At 44.6% G+C, this 16,323-nt stretch overlaps 1 protein-coding gene across 1 annotated transcript in view; it reads right to left on the bottom strand.

Moving 5' to 3' along the window:
- Positions 1-895: 895 nt before the first annotated feature.
- Positions 896-16,323, bottom strand: part of LOC124012797 (synaptotagmin-11-like) — a 40,811-nt gene continuing 25,383 nt past the window's right edge. Inside the window, exons 4-5 of the mRNA XM_046326764.1 lie at positions 5,925-6,045; positions 896-5,746 (exon numbers count right to left, since the gene is read on the bottom strand). Of these exons, the coding sequence (XP_046182720.1) occupies positions 5,436-5,746; positions 5,925-6,045 (432 nt within the window). The 3' untranslated portion in view covers positions 896-5,435. The remainder of the gene's footprint in view (positions 5,747-5,924; positions 6,046-16,323) is intronic.

Genomic DNA, 16,323 nt, shown 5'->3' with positions numbered 1-16,323 from the left:
AAGGCTGTAATTGCTGCCAAAGGTGCTTCAACAAAGTACTGAGTAAAGGGTCTGAATACTTACGTAAATGTGATATTTCTGTTTTTGTTTTTTTAATGCATTTGCAAAAATGTAGAAAACTCTTTTTGCTTTGTCATTATGGGATATAGTGTTTAGATTGAGGGAAACGCTTGAATCAATTTTAGAATAAGGCTGTAACGTAACCAAATGTGTGAAAAGTCAAGGAGTTTGAATACATCCTGAATGCACTGTACGGTGCTGTTCCACGCCTGTGCGTCTTCAGCGTTATTAAATCAGCTCAACTGGAATCCTACCTGTCTGTCATCTGTGCCCTTACCAGCACACTGGAACAAGTAAAACCTAACCTAAAGAATATCCAGTCCACCAAGTCCTCACTTATATAACCAAATAATTGGCCTACTAAGACACAAATTTTAAGTTTATTATAATAGAATAAAGATTGTTGTTAAGAGGCACATTGTCAGTCACGGTGCAGAATCCCTGGATGGGGTCAATTTGGAGTTAACTGTCTTGCTCTTGGGGACACCAGCAGCCCTTCAGGTGCCAGTTCAGTTCCTATGTTTGTAATGTTCCGGCCTGGGTCTTGAGCCAACTACTTTCCCTCTAACATCTAGGCTACCCGCCATGCATAGGTGGTGATGTATACGAGACACGTACAGGTAACTGCCATAATAATGGAAACACGAGTAAATGAGGGGTACAAAGTATATTGAAACCAGGTGATTCCACACAGGTGTTTCCAGAGTTAATAGAGTTTCAGAATCTATGTCAAGTTGCATTGAAGCAGTTCTGGCTCCAGAGAGAAATCAGTGAGCTAGTCGTGTGTCTGCCCAAGTGTGACTTAGCAAAAAGGACAACCAAAAAAAGACTCGAAAATAGTGTATCAGTTTATTTATTTGCACGTTCATTGTGTTAACAAATTCAACAAGTCAGCATTAGTGTAATATATTTAGCATAGACTACATAGCATTATGCAGTTTAAACACATTTCAGAGTACTGGTCTTGTTTTGCATTTCCCCCACACACACAACATACAACTCTGACCTTAAATTATGACTGAGGCGGTGAATCAAAGACAGCCAATCGGATACTCACAACCCATTGATTTCTTTGTCTCTTTTTATTCACACCTCAGATTTGTCTGTACAACACACAACAGCAAAATAGTGGGATGGGTTGTCATGGAAGGAAAAGGAGAGTGGACTAGAGAGAGGGATTCAGTCAGGGCCAAGGGATAGGAAAAGGGAGGGCACCCCAACAATTGAACACATTCACAGCGTGGGGAGAGCCCTTTGCCATTCCTGGGGGAACAATCACATACGCTAACGACAGGCGGCAGTGCATCTGCCTGATAGTGTCTGGGAACAAACTGTCATTTACACAAGGTTATACTGTATTTACATTTTGATATCTACAAAAAAAATGCTTTGATTAAGCTATGGGTTTAGGGGAGGCCAGCAAAACAGAGGGTTACAAAGCCAGAGCATCTAATTTTGGTTTGGATTATTCCGTGATATGGGACATCGTTGCTGATCTTTGCAGAGTGCTTTCTGTGCTATTTACAAAAGGAAATGCTCATAGGAAGAAGAAACTGTTGAATATCGATCACAGGCACCTGTAACATACACAACCCCAGAATCTCAAAGTAAAGTCAGAAAGAAACAGTGAGAACATAGAAATAGGAAACTAGAAAATCTGTCAAAGATACAGAAACGGGAGAATGTACACGGTTTGTTTTCTAAAATATGTTAGCTAGCAATTATGATACACCTTGATTTGATCTCCACTAAACCTTCCTGTCATGAAGAGAACTCACAATGTTGCTAGCCAAAGACATCTCGCCTCTCGCAGCAATTATCTGTCATGCACAGACACGTGAGACAAAAAAAACGAAACACTTGTGTCCTTATCAACAGACACATTGACAGCCATCCTTTTCCCACAGAACAATGCTAAGATGCTGTAATCATTCTCCTTTCACCCTCCAAAAATGTTCCACTTTAACACTTTTAAAATATTGAACGCAACCCTTATTAGCGCAGCTACGGTTAGGAGCCTGAACACCACTCCTTTCTAGATGTACCGTCTAACTCTCCAGCGAGGACAGAGCAATGAATAAAGATGACGTCACACTATTCCTCAGCCACCATGTTAGAATCTCCTGGAAAAAGTTGGCCAAACGGTGGATGCTTTGAGCCTGTGCTCACACTACAAACTTGGGCATTTGTAGCCTACCTTCAGGGCCCCATATGGTAAATACAACAACACATTTCCAGTCTACTGCCCAGCACATCTTTCCCCAAGCCAAGACTAGGTGGGGTCATGGTGTTAGGGCTAATGCAATTTTACCTCACTCCAAAGTGCACTTATATCCATATAATTAAATCATGCCCCAGACTGGAAGCCTCCTACAGAGACAAAGACAAAAGGATAGTCAGAGGACCTTTCTCTGAATTGGAAAGACTACAGTTTGAAAAATGTCTCTAGGTTATCGAAACCTGTGCGGCTGTTGTGATTATTTTTTTAAAAGTGCTGTGCTAATTATTCAAACATTATGAAACCAAAAGTCTGAAATGGGTTTCCGAGACAGTGCTTTTTAATTAATGACAATTACATTTTGTTTCAACAAGTTGCCTTGATGTATAGTTTCGATGGAAACTGAAGATACTGTGCATGTAATTGAACAAATTTCCAATATCTCATGGCTGTGAGGGAAAACTATAGGACAAAGGACTTGAACTGTTAGCCTCTTATATTACAATAACTACAAATAGATATTTGTTTTCAAAAGTATCAAAAGAGAGCAAAAAAAAAAAAGTTTGATCAAATCAACCAGTGATAAAAACAAAAAAGGTTGCTTTGGGCTTTTCAAAGTGCGATCAGATATACAAAATGTTCAGTGTGCAGCCCAGATGTGCATACTGCCTACTCTCAGTTCCATGTGGAATGTGATGACTTTCATAGGAAAGGACACAACACTTACGAGTGCCAAAACCGCTATCAATGGTATCTACATAAAACTGTGATATGCCAAGCATTAACTAAAGGAGCTTGTTGAGTGACAACACCACGCAAATAACATGTAATAACAGACATTTATGGTCATGTATTTGCTAGCTCAAGTTAGCTCAAACCCAAGCTAGCATTGCAGCTAGTTTACAAGGACTCCGTTTGAGGACCTCAGAGGCCGGTGAAGCTGAATGTGTACAATGTTTACCTGTGTGTGAGGGTAGGGATATGCAACATTCAAGCTAAGTGTTTAGCAGTGTACACCTACAGTGAGATGCAGTGTATAGACACAGCAAAGAGACAGTGTGCAGTGACAGCTTGATCGCTATTGACTATCATAGTTCCAAAAAAATCCTCTGACACAATGGGGACCGTGCTGTGGAGCAACAGCGGTGATAAACAGAGAGCAAGAGCTCGGGGAGAAGGGAGGGCACCAGAACCCGAGCTGACACTTTGAAGCCTTTGTTGAATTCAGTGGATGAGACATTGCAGGAGATGAACATTTGCATTCTTACACAAACTCACCCCACACAAAATGTATTTCAAAAAGACGGTGAGCTCAAACAAGGATCGACTGAGCCATTACCAATGATGTGACTATAAATTCTACTAAATGGTGTATTCCAATAAATTGACAGGAGTAAAGCACTGACATGCAAGTGTATACAGGGCCAAATGGCCCCTGTGGAACAGCATATGAACGACAAAGCTCTCTCTGGTAAAATTGGTGATAGACAGACATAAAGTTACAGATCATTTAATGGCCTTCGGCTCATGTGGTCGCCATGACAACGGGTGTACTGTAACGGCTTTCGGGTACATTGAGATCCGTCCAATTATAGCTTCCCGTGCCACATGGCTACAGCCTCACCTCGACCAATCACGTCAGGGCTAAAAAAATAAATGCACCAATGAAATGATAGGGAGAGCAACAGGAGTCACAAAGTAAAACCAGAAATCATCCATTTACTCTAACGGGGTAGACCCAATCCACTGAGGTTGTGTGCTACTGAGGGAGGGTTCACTGTAGCAGAGTGATTTTCCATCCACAATGCACTTATCGTGCTTCTACACCTGCATTGCTTGCTGTTTGGGGTTTTAGGCTGGGTTTCTGTACAGCACTTTGTGACATCAGCTGATGTAAGAAGGGCCTTATAAATACATTATATTGATTGATTGACTTATCATAGACACATTGTTATATACTGAACGCAGGTTTTCCAACATGTACGTGAACGGCAGGTGAATAATGTCCGATTGTTATGCCAGCGTTGGTATGAATCTGCCCCACAAAATGACATTCCCCATTTTGTCTCTGCATCGCTAATATAGGATAGGAAAGGTGGCTTGAACTCATTTGAACTCATTTTACACTGTGCATGAAAAAGCTCTGACTCACGCAGTTTGACTATTGAGTTTCATGGGTATTGTTGCTACATGTGAGCTTACTGATGAAACATATATGGTCCACATTGAAATGAAGAAACATAAACGTGGTGGTAGAGAAGATCAATACATCCCTCTAGCCTTACCTGCCCATAACTTAAAACACTTAGCGATATCAGTATTATCCCGTGAACATTGTAATATAGTACTCTATCCTGCCCCATAAATTGACCACACGTCTAATATTACCACTGCTGTTTAAAAATAAAAAAACGCCCCTACTTTAGAAAAACAACCCCGTCTCAATATAAATTAACCACACCCTCTAATTAACATAAACCCTCCCAGTTTTGTGCAGTACCAGGAGATACTTCCTGGTTTAAAGAGGAAGTGGTACACTAGGTTAAGAGAAAGTCTTGCATACTGTATTCTGTGGCCACATTCCTTCCCAGGTGTGTTTTATATTTAACTTGTAATTATATTTAACAAGTAATTTAATGTTTATACGTATGGGTGACAGGGGTGGGAGGTTGTGACGCTCTCTGATGTGAACTCTGATTGGATTAACCACATTCCCTTTACACCCCCACCCAACCGGTAGGACCACAAGGATATCGCTGACAGTCTCGAATGTGTAGGCTATATATTTGTGTATACATTTGAATATGTCTTCCTATATTCAGATCTAGATTTTGAAATACTCAATCAAGTCTTTTGTCGTCAGTGATTCCTAAATGTCTGGTCAGATTTCTTTTCAGCCACGGTGGTCACCTCAATGGTTGTGGTAATTTTTCATAGAAGAGAGTGGTCCTACCTTACAAGTCCATGCTGGGTGGGGTTATGGTGGTCTGGTTGGGTCTCTTTATTTCAGACAGGAAGGGTTCTATTTCATTCTTTTATTTATTTTTCTAAGAGAATATGATTGAAATAGTAGTGGTAGTGGTGGTTTTTCGACAGAATACCCACTCCGAGAAATTGCACGATTTTCAAAATTTTGGGGAGATTTTTCTGAGCTGTCCTAATACTCGCCCAGGGTGTGCCACTTGGCAATCTGCCGGCGGGGGTTGTCGCAGACCTCTCTCCAGTGGGTGACCCCAGTGGGCATGAGGCTCTGGCCACCCAGCACCAGGCGGCCCACCACCTCGTTCTTGGTGGTACGGTCGAAGTCGACCACCAGGAACTCCACGGAGACGTCGGCCAGCAGCTCGGCGGGCACGTCGTAGATGAATGACTCGTTGAAAACGGGGTTGAGTGTGCACTTCTTCACGTGTGTCTTCTTCTTGGCGATGCGCTTGTGGCTGTAGAACACGTTCACCTTCACATAGGGGTCTGTGAGGGATGGATAGAGGGGAAAGGGGTGAGGTGTGTGTGTGTGTGTGTGTGTGTGTGTGTGTGTGTGTGTGTGTGTGTGTGTGTGTGTGTGTGTGTGTGTGTGTGTGTGTGTGTGTGTGTGTGTGTGTGTGTGTGTGTGTGTGTGTGTGTGTGTGTGTGTGTGTATAGTACTTACTGCCTGACAGGCCAGTGATGTCCATCCTGGGCAGGTGTTTGGCCTTCAGCACCACCACATTGAGCCTGTGAGTGACAGGCTGGTAGGACAAAGACACCAGCAGCTCCCCACGGCTCACACACTGCAGAGAGAACGCAGGATTAGAATGTAGATACGCACACAGTGCCGAGGGAACACAGGGTTAGAATGTAGATACACACACACTGCAGAGAGAACGCAGGGTTAGAATGTAGATACACACACACTGCAGAGAACGCAGGGTTAGAATGTAGATACACACACACTGCAGAAAACGCAGGGTTAGAATGTAGATACACACACACTGCAGAGAGAACGCAGATACACACACACTGCAGAGAGAATGTAGATACACACACACTGCAGAGAACGCAGGGTTAGAATGTAGATACACACACACTGCAGAGAGAACGCAGGGTTAGAATGTAGATACACACAAGTGCAGAGAGAACGCAGATACACACACACTGCAGAGAGAATGTAGATACACACACACTGCAGAGAACGCAGGGTTAGAATGTAGATACACACACACTGCAGAGAGAACGCAGGGTTAGAATGTAGGTACACACACACTGCAGAGAACGCAGGGTTAGAATGTAGATACACACACACTGCAGAGAGAATGCAGATACACACACACTGCAGAGAACGCAGGGTTAGAATGTAGATACACACACACTGCAGAGAGAACGCAGGGTTAGAATGTAGGTACACACACACTGCAGAGAACGCAGGGTTAGAATGTAGATACACACACTTTGCAGAGAGAATGCAGATACACACATACTGCAGAGAACGCAGGGTTAGAATGTAGATACACACACACTGCAGAGAGAACGCAGGGTTAGAATGTAGATACACACACACTGCAGAGAGAACGCAGGGTTAGAATGTAGATACACACACACTGCAGAGAACGCAGGGTTAGAATGTAGATACACACACACTGCAGAGAGAATGTAGATACACACACACTGCAGAGAACTCAGGGTTAGAATGTAGATACACACACACTGCAGAGAACGCAGGGTTAGAATGTAGATACACACACACACTGCAGGGAGAACGCAGGGTTAGAATGTAGATACACACACACTGCAGAGAGAACGCAGGGTTAGAATGTAGATACACACACACTGCAGAGAGAACGCAGGGTTAGAATGTAGATACACACACACTGCAGAGATCGCAGGGTTAGAATGTAGATACACACACACTGCAGAGAGAATGTAGATACACACACACTGCAGAGAGAACGCAGGGTTAGAATGTAGATACACACACACTGCAGAGAGAACGCAGGGTTAGAATGTAGATACACACACACTGCAGAGAACGCAGGGTTAGAATGTAGATACACACACACTGCAGTGAGAATGTAGATACACACACACTGCAGAGAACGCAGGGTTATAATGTAGATACACACCACTGCAGAGAACGCAGGGTTAGAATGTAGATACACACACACACTGCAGGGAGAACGCAGGGTTAGAATGTAGATACACACACACTGCAGAGAGAACGCAGGGTTAGAATGTAGATACACACACACTGCAGAGAGAACACAGGGTTAGAATGTAGATACACACACACTGCAGAGAACGCAGGGTTAGAATGTAGATACACACACACTGCAGAGAGAATGTAGATACACACACACTGCAGAGAACGCAGGGTTAGAATGTAGATACATACACACTGCAGAGAACGCAGGGTTAGAATGTAGATACACACACACTGCAGAGAGAATGCAGATACACACACACTGCAGAGAGAATGTAGATACACACACACTGCAGAGAGAACGCAGGGTTAGAATGTAGATACACACACACTGCAGAGAGAACGCACATACACACACACTGCAGAGAGAATGTAGATACACACACACTGCAGAGAACGCAGGGTTAGAATGTAGATACACACACACTGCAGAGAGAACGCAGGGTTAGAATGTAGATATACACACACACTGCAGAGAGAACGCAGATACACACACACTGCAGAGAGAATGTAGATACACACACACACTGCAGAGAACGCAGGGTTAGAATGTAGATACACACACACTGCAGAGAGAACGCAGGGTTAGAATGTAGTTACACACACACTGCAGAGAACGCAGGGTTAGAATGTAGATACACACACACACTGCAGAGAATGCAGGGTTAGAATATAGATACAAACACACTGCAGAGAGAATGTAGATACACACACTGCAGAGAACGCAGGGTTAGAATGTAGATACACACACACTGCAGAGAACGCAGGGTTAGAATGTAGATACACACACACTGCAGGGAACGCAGGGTTAGAATGTAGATACACACACACTGCAGAGAGAACGCAGATACACACACACTGCAGAGAGAACGCAGGGTTAGAATGTAGATACACACACACTGCAGAGAACGCAGGGTTAGAATGTAGATACACACACACTGCAGAGAGAATGTAGATACACACACACTGCAGAGAACACAGGGTTAGAATGTAGATACACACACACTGCAGAGAACGCAGGGTTAGAATGTAGATACACACACACACTGCAGGGAGAACGCAGGGTTAGAATGTAGATACACACACACTGCAGAGAGAACGCAGGGATAGAATGTAGATACACACACACTGCAGAGAGAACGCAGGGTTAGAATGTAGATACACACACACTGCAGAGATCGCAGGGTTAGAATGTAGATACACACACACTGCAGAGAGAATGTAGATACACACACACTGCAGAGAGAACGCAGGGTTAGAATGTAGATACACACACACTGCAGAGAGAACGCAGGGTTAGAATGTAGATACACACACACTGCAGAGAACGCAGGGTTAGAATGTAGATACACACACACTGCAGAGAGAACGCAGGGTTAGAATGTAGATACACACACACTGCAGAGAACGCAGGGTTAGAATGTAGATACACACACACTGCAGAAAACGCAGGGTTAGAATGTAGATACACACACACTGCAGAGAGAACGCAGATACACACACACTGCAGAGAGAATGTAGATACACACACACTGCAGAGAACGCAGGGTTAGAATGTAGATACACACACACTGCAGAGAACGCAGGGTTAGAATGTAGATACACACAAGTGCAGAGAGAACGCAGATACACACACACTGCAGAGAGAATGTAGATACACACACACTGCAGAGAACGCAGGGTTAGAATGTAGATACACACACACTGCAGAGAGAACGCAGGGTTAGAATGTAGGTACACACACACTGCAGAGAACGCAGGGTTAGAATGTAGATACACACACACTGCAGAGAGAATGCAGATACACACACACTGCAGAGAACGCAGGGTTAGAATGTAGATACACACACACTGCAGAGAGAACGCAGGGTTAGAATGTAGGTACACACACACTGCAGAGAACGCAGGGTTAGAATGTAGATACACACACTTTGCAGAGAGAATGCAGATACACACATACTGCAGAGAACGCAGGGTTAGAATGTAGATACACACACACTGCAGAGAGAACGCAGGGTTAGAATGTAGATACACACACACTGCAGAGAGAACGCAGGGTTAGAATGTAGATACACACACACTGCAGAGAACGCAGGGTTAGAATGTAGATACACACACACTGCAGAGAGAATGTAGATACACACACACTGCAGAGAACTCAGGGTTAGAATGTAGATACACACACACTGCAGAGAACGCAGGGTTAGAATGTAGATACACACACACACTGCAGGGAGAACGCAGGGTTAGAATGTAGATACACACACACTGCAGAGAGAACGCAGGGTTAGAATGTAGATACACACACACTGCAGAGAGAACGCAGGGTTAGAATGTAGATACACACACACTGCAGAGATCGCAGGGTTAGAATGTAGATACACACACACTGCAGAGAGAATGTAGATACACACACACTGCAGAGAGAACGCAGGGTTAGAATGTAGATACACACACACTGCAGAGAGAACGCAGGGTTAGAATGTAGATACACACACACTGCAGAGAACGCAGGGTTAGAATGTAGATACACACACACTGCAGTGAGAATGTAGATACACACACACTGCAGAGAACGCAGGGTTATAATGTAGATACACACACACTGCAGAGAACGCAGGGTTAGAATGTAGATACACACACACACTGCAGGGAGAACGCAGGGTTAGAATGTAGATACACACACACTGCAGAGAGAACGCAGGGTTAGAATGTAGATACACACACACTGCAGAGAGAACACAGGGTTAGAATGTAGATACACACACACTGCAGAGAACGCAGGGTTAGAATGTAGATACACACACACTGCAGAGAGAATGTAGATACACACACACTGCAGAGAACGCAGGGTTAGAATGTAGATACATACACACTGCAGAGAACGCAGGGTTAGAATGTAGATACACACACACTGCAGAGAGAATGCAGATACACACACACTGCAGAGAGAATGTAGATACACACACACTGCAGAGAGAACGCAGGGTTAGAATGTAGATACACACACACTGCAGAGAGAACGCACATACACACACACTGCAGAGAGAATGTAGATACACACACACTGCAGAGAACGCAGGGTTAGAATGTAGATACACACACACTGCAGAGAGAACGCAGGGTTAGAATGTAGATATACACACACACTGCAGAGAGAACGCAGATACACACACACTGCAGAGAGAATGTAGATACACACTGCAGAGAACGCAGGGTTAGAATGTAGATACACACACACTGCAGAGAGAACGCAGGGTTAGAATGTAGTTACACACACACTGCAGAGAACGCAGGGTTAGAATGTAGATACACACACACACTGCAGAGAATGCAGGGTTAGAATGTAGATACACACACACTGCAGAGAGAATGTAGATACACACACTGCAGAGAACGCAGGGTTAGAATGTAGATACACACACACTGCAGAGAACGCAGGGTTAGAATGTAGATACACACACACTGCAGGGAACGCAGGGTTAGAATGTAGATACACACACACTGCAGAGAGAACGCAGATACACACACACTGCAGAGAGAACGCAGGGTTAGAATGTAGATACACACACACTGCAGAGAACGCAGGGTTAGAATGTAGATACACACACACTGCAGAGAGAATGTAGATACACACACACTGCAGAGAACACAGGGTTAGAATGTAGATACACACACACTGCAGAGAACGCAGGGTTAGAATGTAGATACACACACACACTGCAGGGAGAACGCAGGGTTAGAATGTAGATACACACACACTGCAGAGAGAACGCAGGGATAGAATGTAGATACACACACACTGCAGAGAGAACGCAGGGTTAGAATGTAGATACACACACACTGCAGAGATCGCAGGGTTAGAATGTAGATACACACACACTGCAGAGAGAATGTAGATACACACACACTGCAGAGAGAACGCAGGGTTAGAATGTAGATACACACACACTGCAGAGAGAACGCAGGGTTAGAATGTAGATACACACACACTGCAGAGAACGCAGGGTTAGAATGTAGATACACACACACTGCAGTGAGAATGTAGATACACACACTGCAGAGAACGCAGGGTTAGAATGTAGATACACACACACACTGCAGGGAGAACGCAGGGTTAGAATGTAGATACACACACACTGCAGAGAGAACGCAGGGTTAGAATGTAGATACACACACACTGCAGAGAGAACGCAGGGTTAGAATGTAGATACACACACACTGCAGAGCACGCAGGGTTAGAATGTAGATACACACACACTGCAGAGAGAATGTAGATACACACACACTGCAGAGAATGCAGGGTTAGAATGTAGATACATACACACTGCAGAGAACGCAGGGTTAGAATGTAGATACACACACACTGCAGAGAGAACGCACATACACACACACTGCAGAGAGAATGTAGATACACACACACTGCAGAGAACGCAGGGTTAGAATGTAGATACACACACACTGCAGAGAGAACCCAGGGTTAGAATGTAGATACACACACACTGCAGAGAGAACGCAGATACACACACACTGCAGAGAGAATGTAGATACACACACACACTGCAGAGAACGCAGGGTTAGAATGTAGATACACACACACTGCAGAGAGAACGCAGGGTTAGAATGTAGTTACACACACACACTGCAGAGAACGCAGGGTTAGAATGTAGATACACACACACACTGCAGAGAATGCAGGGTTAGAATGTAGATACACACACACTGCAGAGAGAATGTAGATACACACACACTGCAGAGAACGCAGGGTTAGAATGTAGATACACACACACACTGCAGAGAACGCAGGGTTAGAATGTAGATACACACACACTGCAGAGAACGCAGGGTTAGAATGTAGATACACACACACTGCAGGGAACGCATGGTTAGAATGTAGATACACACACACTGCAGAGAGAACGCAGATACACACACACTGCAGAGAGAACGCAGGGTTAGAATGTAGATACACACATGCTGCAGAGAGAATGTAGATACACACACACACTGCAGAGAGAATGTAGATGCACACACACTGCAGAGAGAATGTAGATACACACACACTGCAGAGAGAACGCAGGGTTAGAATGTAGATACACACACACTGCAGGGAGAACGCAGGGTTAGAATGTAGATACACACACACTGCAGAGAGAACGCAGGGTTAGAATGTAGATACACACACACTGCAGAGAGAACGCAGGGTTAGAATGTAGATACACACACACTGCAGAGAGAACGCAGGGTTAGAATGTAGATACACACACACTGCAGAGAACGCAGGGTTAGAACGCAGATACACACACACTGCAGAGAGAATGCAGGGTTAGAATGTAGATACACACACACTGCAGAGAACGCAGGGTTAGAATGTAGATACACACACACTGCAGGGAGAACGCAGGGTTAGAATGTAGATACACACACACTGCAGAAAACGCAGGGTTAGAATGTAGATACACACACACTGCAGAGAGAATGTAGATACACACACACACTGCAGAGAACGCAGGGTTAGAATGTAGATACACACACACTGCAGGGAACGCATGGTTAGAATGTAGATACACACACACTGCAGAGAGAACGCAGATACACACACACTGCAGAGAGAATGTAGATACACACACACACTGCAGAGAACGCAGGGTTAGAATGTAGATACACATACACTGCAGAGAGAACGCAGGGTTAGAATGTAGTTACACACACACTGCAGAGAGAATGTAGATACACACACACTGCAGAGAGAACGCAGGGTTAGAATGTAGATACACACACACTGCAGAGAGAACGCAGGGTTAGAATGTAGATACACACACACTGCAGAGAACGCAGGGTTAGAATGTAGATACACACACACTGCAGTGAGAATGTAGATACACACACACTGCAGAGAACGCAGGGTTATAATGTAGATACACACACACTGCAGAGAACGCAGGGTTAGAATGTAGATACACACACACACTGCAGGGAGAACGCAGGGTTAGAATGTAGATACACACACACTGCAGAGAGAACGCAGGGTTAGAATGTAGATACACACACACTGCAGGGAACGCATGGTTAGAATGTAGATACACACACACTGCAGAGAGAACGCAGATACACACACACTGCAGAGAGAATGTAGATACACACACACACTGCAGAGAACGCAGGGTTAGAATGTAGATACACACACACTGCAGAGAGAACGCAGGGTTAGAATGTAGTTACACACACACTGCAGAGAGAATGTAGATACACACACACTGCAGAGAGAACGCAGGGTTAGAATGTAGATACACACACACTGCAGAGAGAACGCAGGGTTAGAATGTAGATACACACACACTGCAGAGAACGCAGGGTTAGAATGTAGATACACACACACTGCAGTGAGAATGTAGATACACACACACTGCAGAGAACGCAGGGTTATAATGTAGATACACACACACTGCAGAGAACGCAGGGTTAGAATGTAGATACACACACACACTGCAGGGAGAACGCAGGGTTAGAATGTAGATACACACACACTGCAGAGAGAACGCAGGGTTAGAATGTAGATACACACACACTGCAGAGAGAACACAGGGTTAGAATGTAGATACACACACACTGCAGAGAACGCAGGGTTAGAATGTAGATACACACACACTGCAGAGAGAATGTAGATACACACACACTGCAGAGAACGCAGGGTTAGAATGTAGATACATACACACTGCAGAGAACGCAGGGTTAGAATGTAGATACACACACACTGCAGAGAGAATGCAGATACACACACACTGCAGAGAGAATGTAGATACACACACACTGCAGAGAGAACGCACATACACACACACTGCAGAGAGAATGTAGATACACACACACTGCAGAGAACGCAGGGTTAGAATGTAGATACACACACACTGCAGAGAGAACGCAGGGTTAGAATGTAGATATACACACACACTGCAGAGAGAACGCAGATACACACACACTGCAGAGAGAATGTAGATACACACACACACTGCAGAGAACGCAGGGTTAGAATGTAGATACACACACACTGCAGAGAGAACGCAGGGTTAGAATGTAGTTACACACACACTGCAGAGAACGCAGGGTTAGAATGTAGATACACACACACACTGCAGAGAATGCAGGGTTAGAATGTAGATACACACACACTGCAGAGAGAATGTAGATACACACACACTGCAGAGAACGCAGGGTTAGAATGTAGATACACACACACTGCAGAGAACGCAGGGTTAGAATGTAGATACACACACACTGCAGAGAGAACGCACATACACACACACTGCAGAGAGAATGTAGATACACACACACTGCAGAGAACGCAGGGTTAGAATGTAGATACACACACACTGCAGAGAGAACGCAGGGTTAGAATGTAGATATACACACACACTGCAGAGAGAACGCAGATACACACACACTGCAGAGAGAATGTAGATACACACACACACTGCAGAGAACGCAGGGTTAGAATGTAGATACACACACACTGCAGAGAAAACGCAGGGTTAGAATGTAGTTACACACACACTGCAGAGAACGCAGGGTTAGAATGTAGATACACACACACACTGCAGAGAATGCAGGGTTAGAATGTAGATACACACACACTGCAGAGAGAATGTAGATACACACACACTGCAGAGAACGCAGGGTTAGAATGTAGATACACACACACTGCAGAGAACGCAGGGTTAGAATGTAGATACACACACACTGCAGGGAACGCAGGGTTAGAATGTAGATACACACACACTGCAGAGAGAACGCAGATACACACACACTGCAGAGAGAACGCAGGGTTAGAATGTAGATACACACACACTGCAGAGAACGCAGGGTTAGAATGTAGATACACACACACTGCAGAGAGAATGTAGATACACACACACTGCAGAGAACACAGGGTTAGAATGTAGATACACACACACTGCAGAGAACGCAGGGTTAGAATGTAGATACACACACACACTGCAGGGAGAACGCAGGGTTAGAATGTAGATACACACACACTGCAGAGAGAACGCAGGGATAGAATGTAGATACACACACACTGCAGAGAGAACGCAGGGTTAGAATGTAGATACACACACACTGCAGAGATCGCAGGGTTAGAATGTAGATACACACACACTGCAGAGAGAATGTAGATACACACACACTGCAGAGAGAACGCAGGGTTAGAATGTAGATACACACACACTGCAGAGAGAACGCAGGGTTAGAATGTAGATACACACACACTGCAGAGAACGCAGGGTTAGAATGTAGATACACACACACTGCAGTGAGAATGTAGATACACACACACTGCAGAGAACGCAGGGTTAGAATGTAGATACACACACACACTGCAGGGAGAACGCAGGGTTAGAATGTAGATACACACACACTGCAGAGAGAACGCAGGGTTAGAATGTAGATACACACACACTGCAGAGAGAACGCAGGGTTAGAATGTAGATACACACACACTGCAGAGCACGCAGGGTTAGAATGTAGATACACACACACTGCAGAGAGAATGTAGATACACACACACTGCAGAGAATGCAGGGTTAGAATGTAGATACATACACACTGCAGAGAACGCAGGGTTAGAATGTAGATACACACACACTGCAGAGAGAACGCACATACACACACACTGCAGAGAGAATGTAGATACACACACACGGCAGAGAACGCAGGGTTAGAATGTAGATACACACACACTGCAGAGAGAACCCAGGGTTAGAATGTAGATACACACACACTGCAGAGAGAACGCAGATACACACACACTGCAGAGAGAATGTAGATACACACACACACTGCAGAGAACGCAGGGTTAGAATGTAGATACACACACACT

The sequence above is a fragment of the Oncorhynchus gorbuscha genome, linkage group LG24, assembly GCF_021184085.1.
Source record: "Oncorhynchus gorbuscha isolate QuinsamMale2020 ecotype Even-year linkage group LG24, OgorEven_v1.0, whole genome shotgun sequence".
Classification (NCBI taxonomy): Eukaryota; Metazoa; Chordata; class Actinopteri; order Salmoniformes; family Salmonidae; genus Oncorhynchus; species Oncorhynchus gorbuscha.
This window is presented reverse-complemented; position numbering and strand designations above follow the sequence as displayed.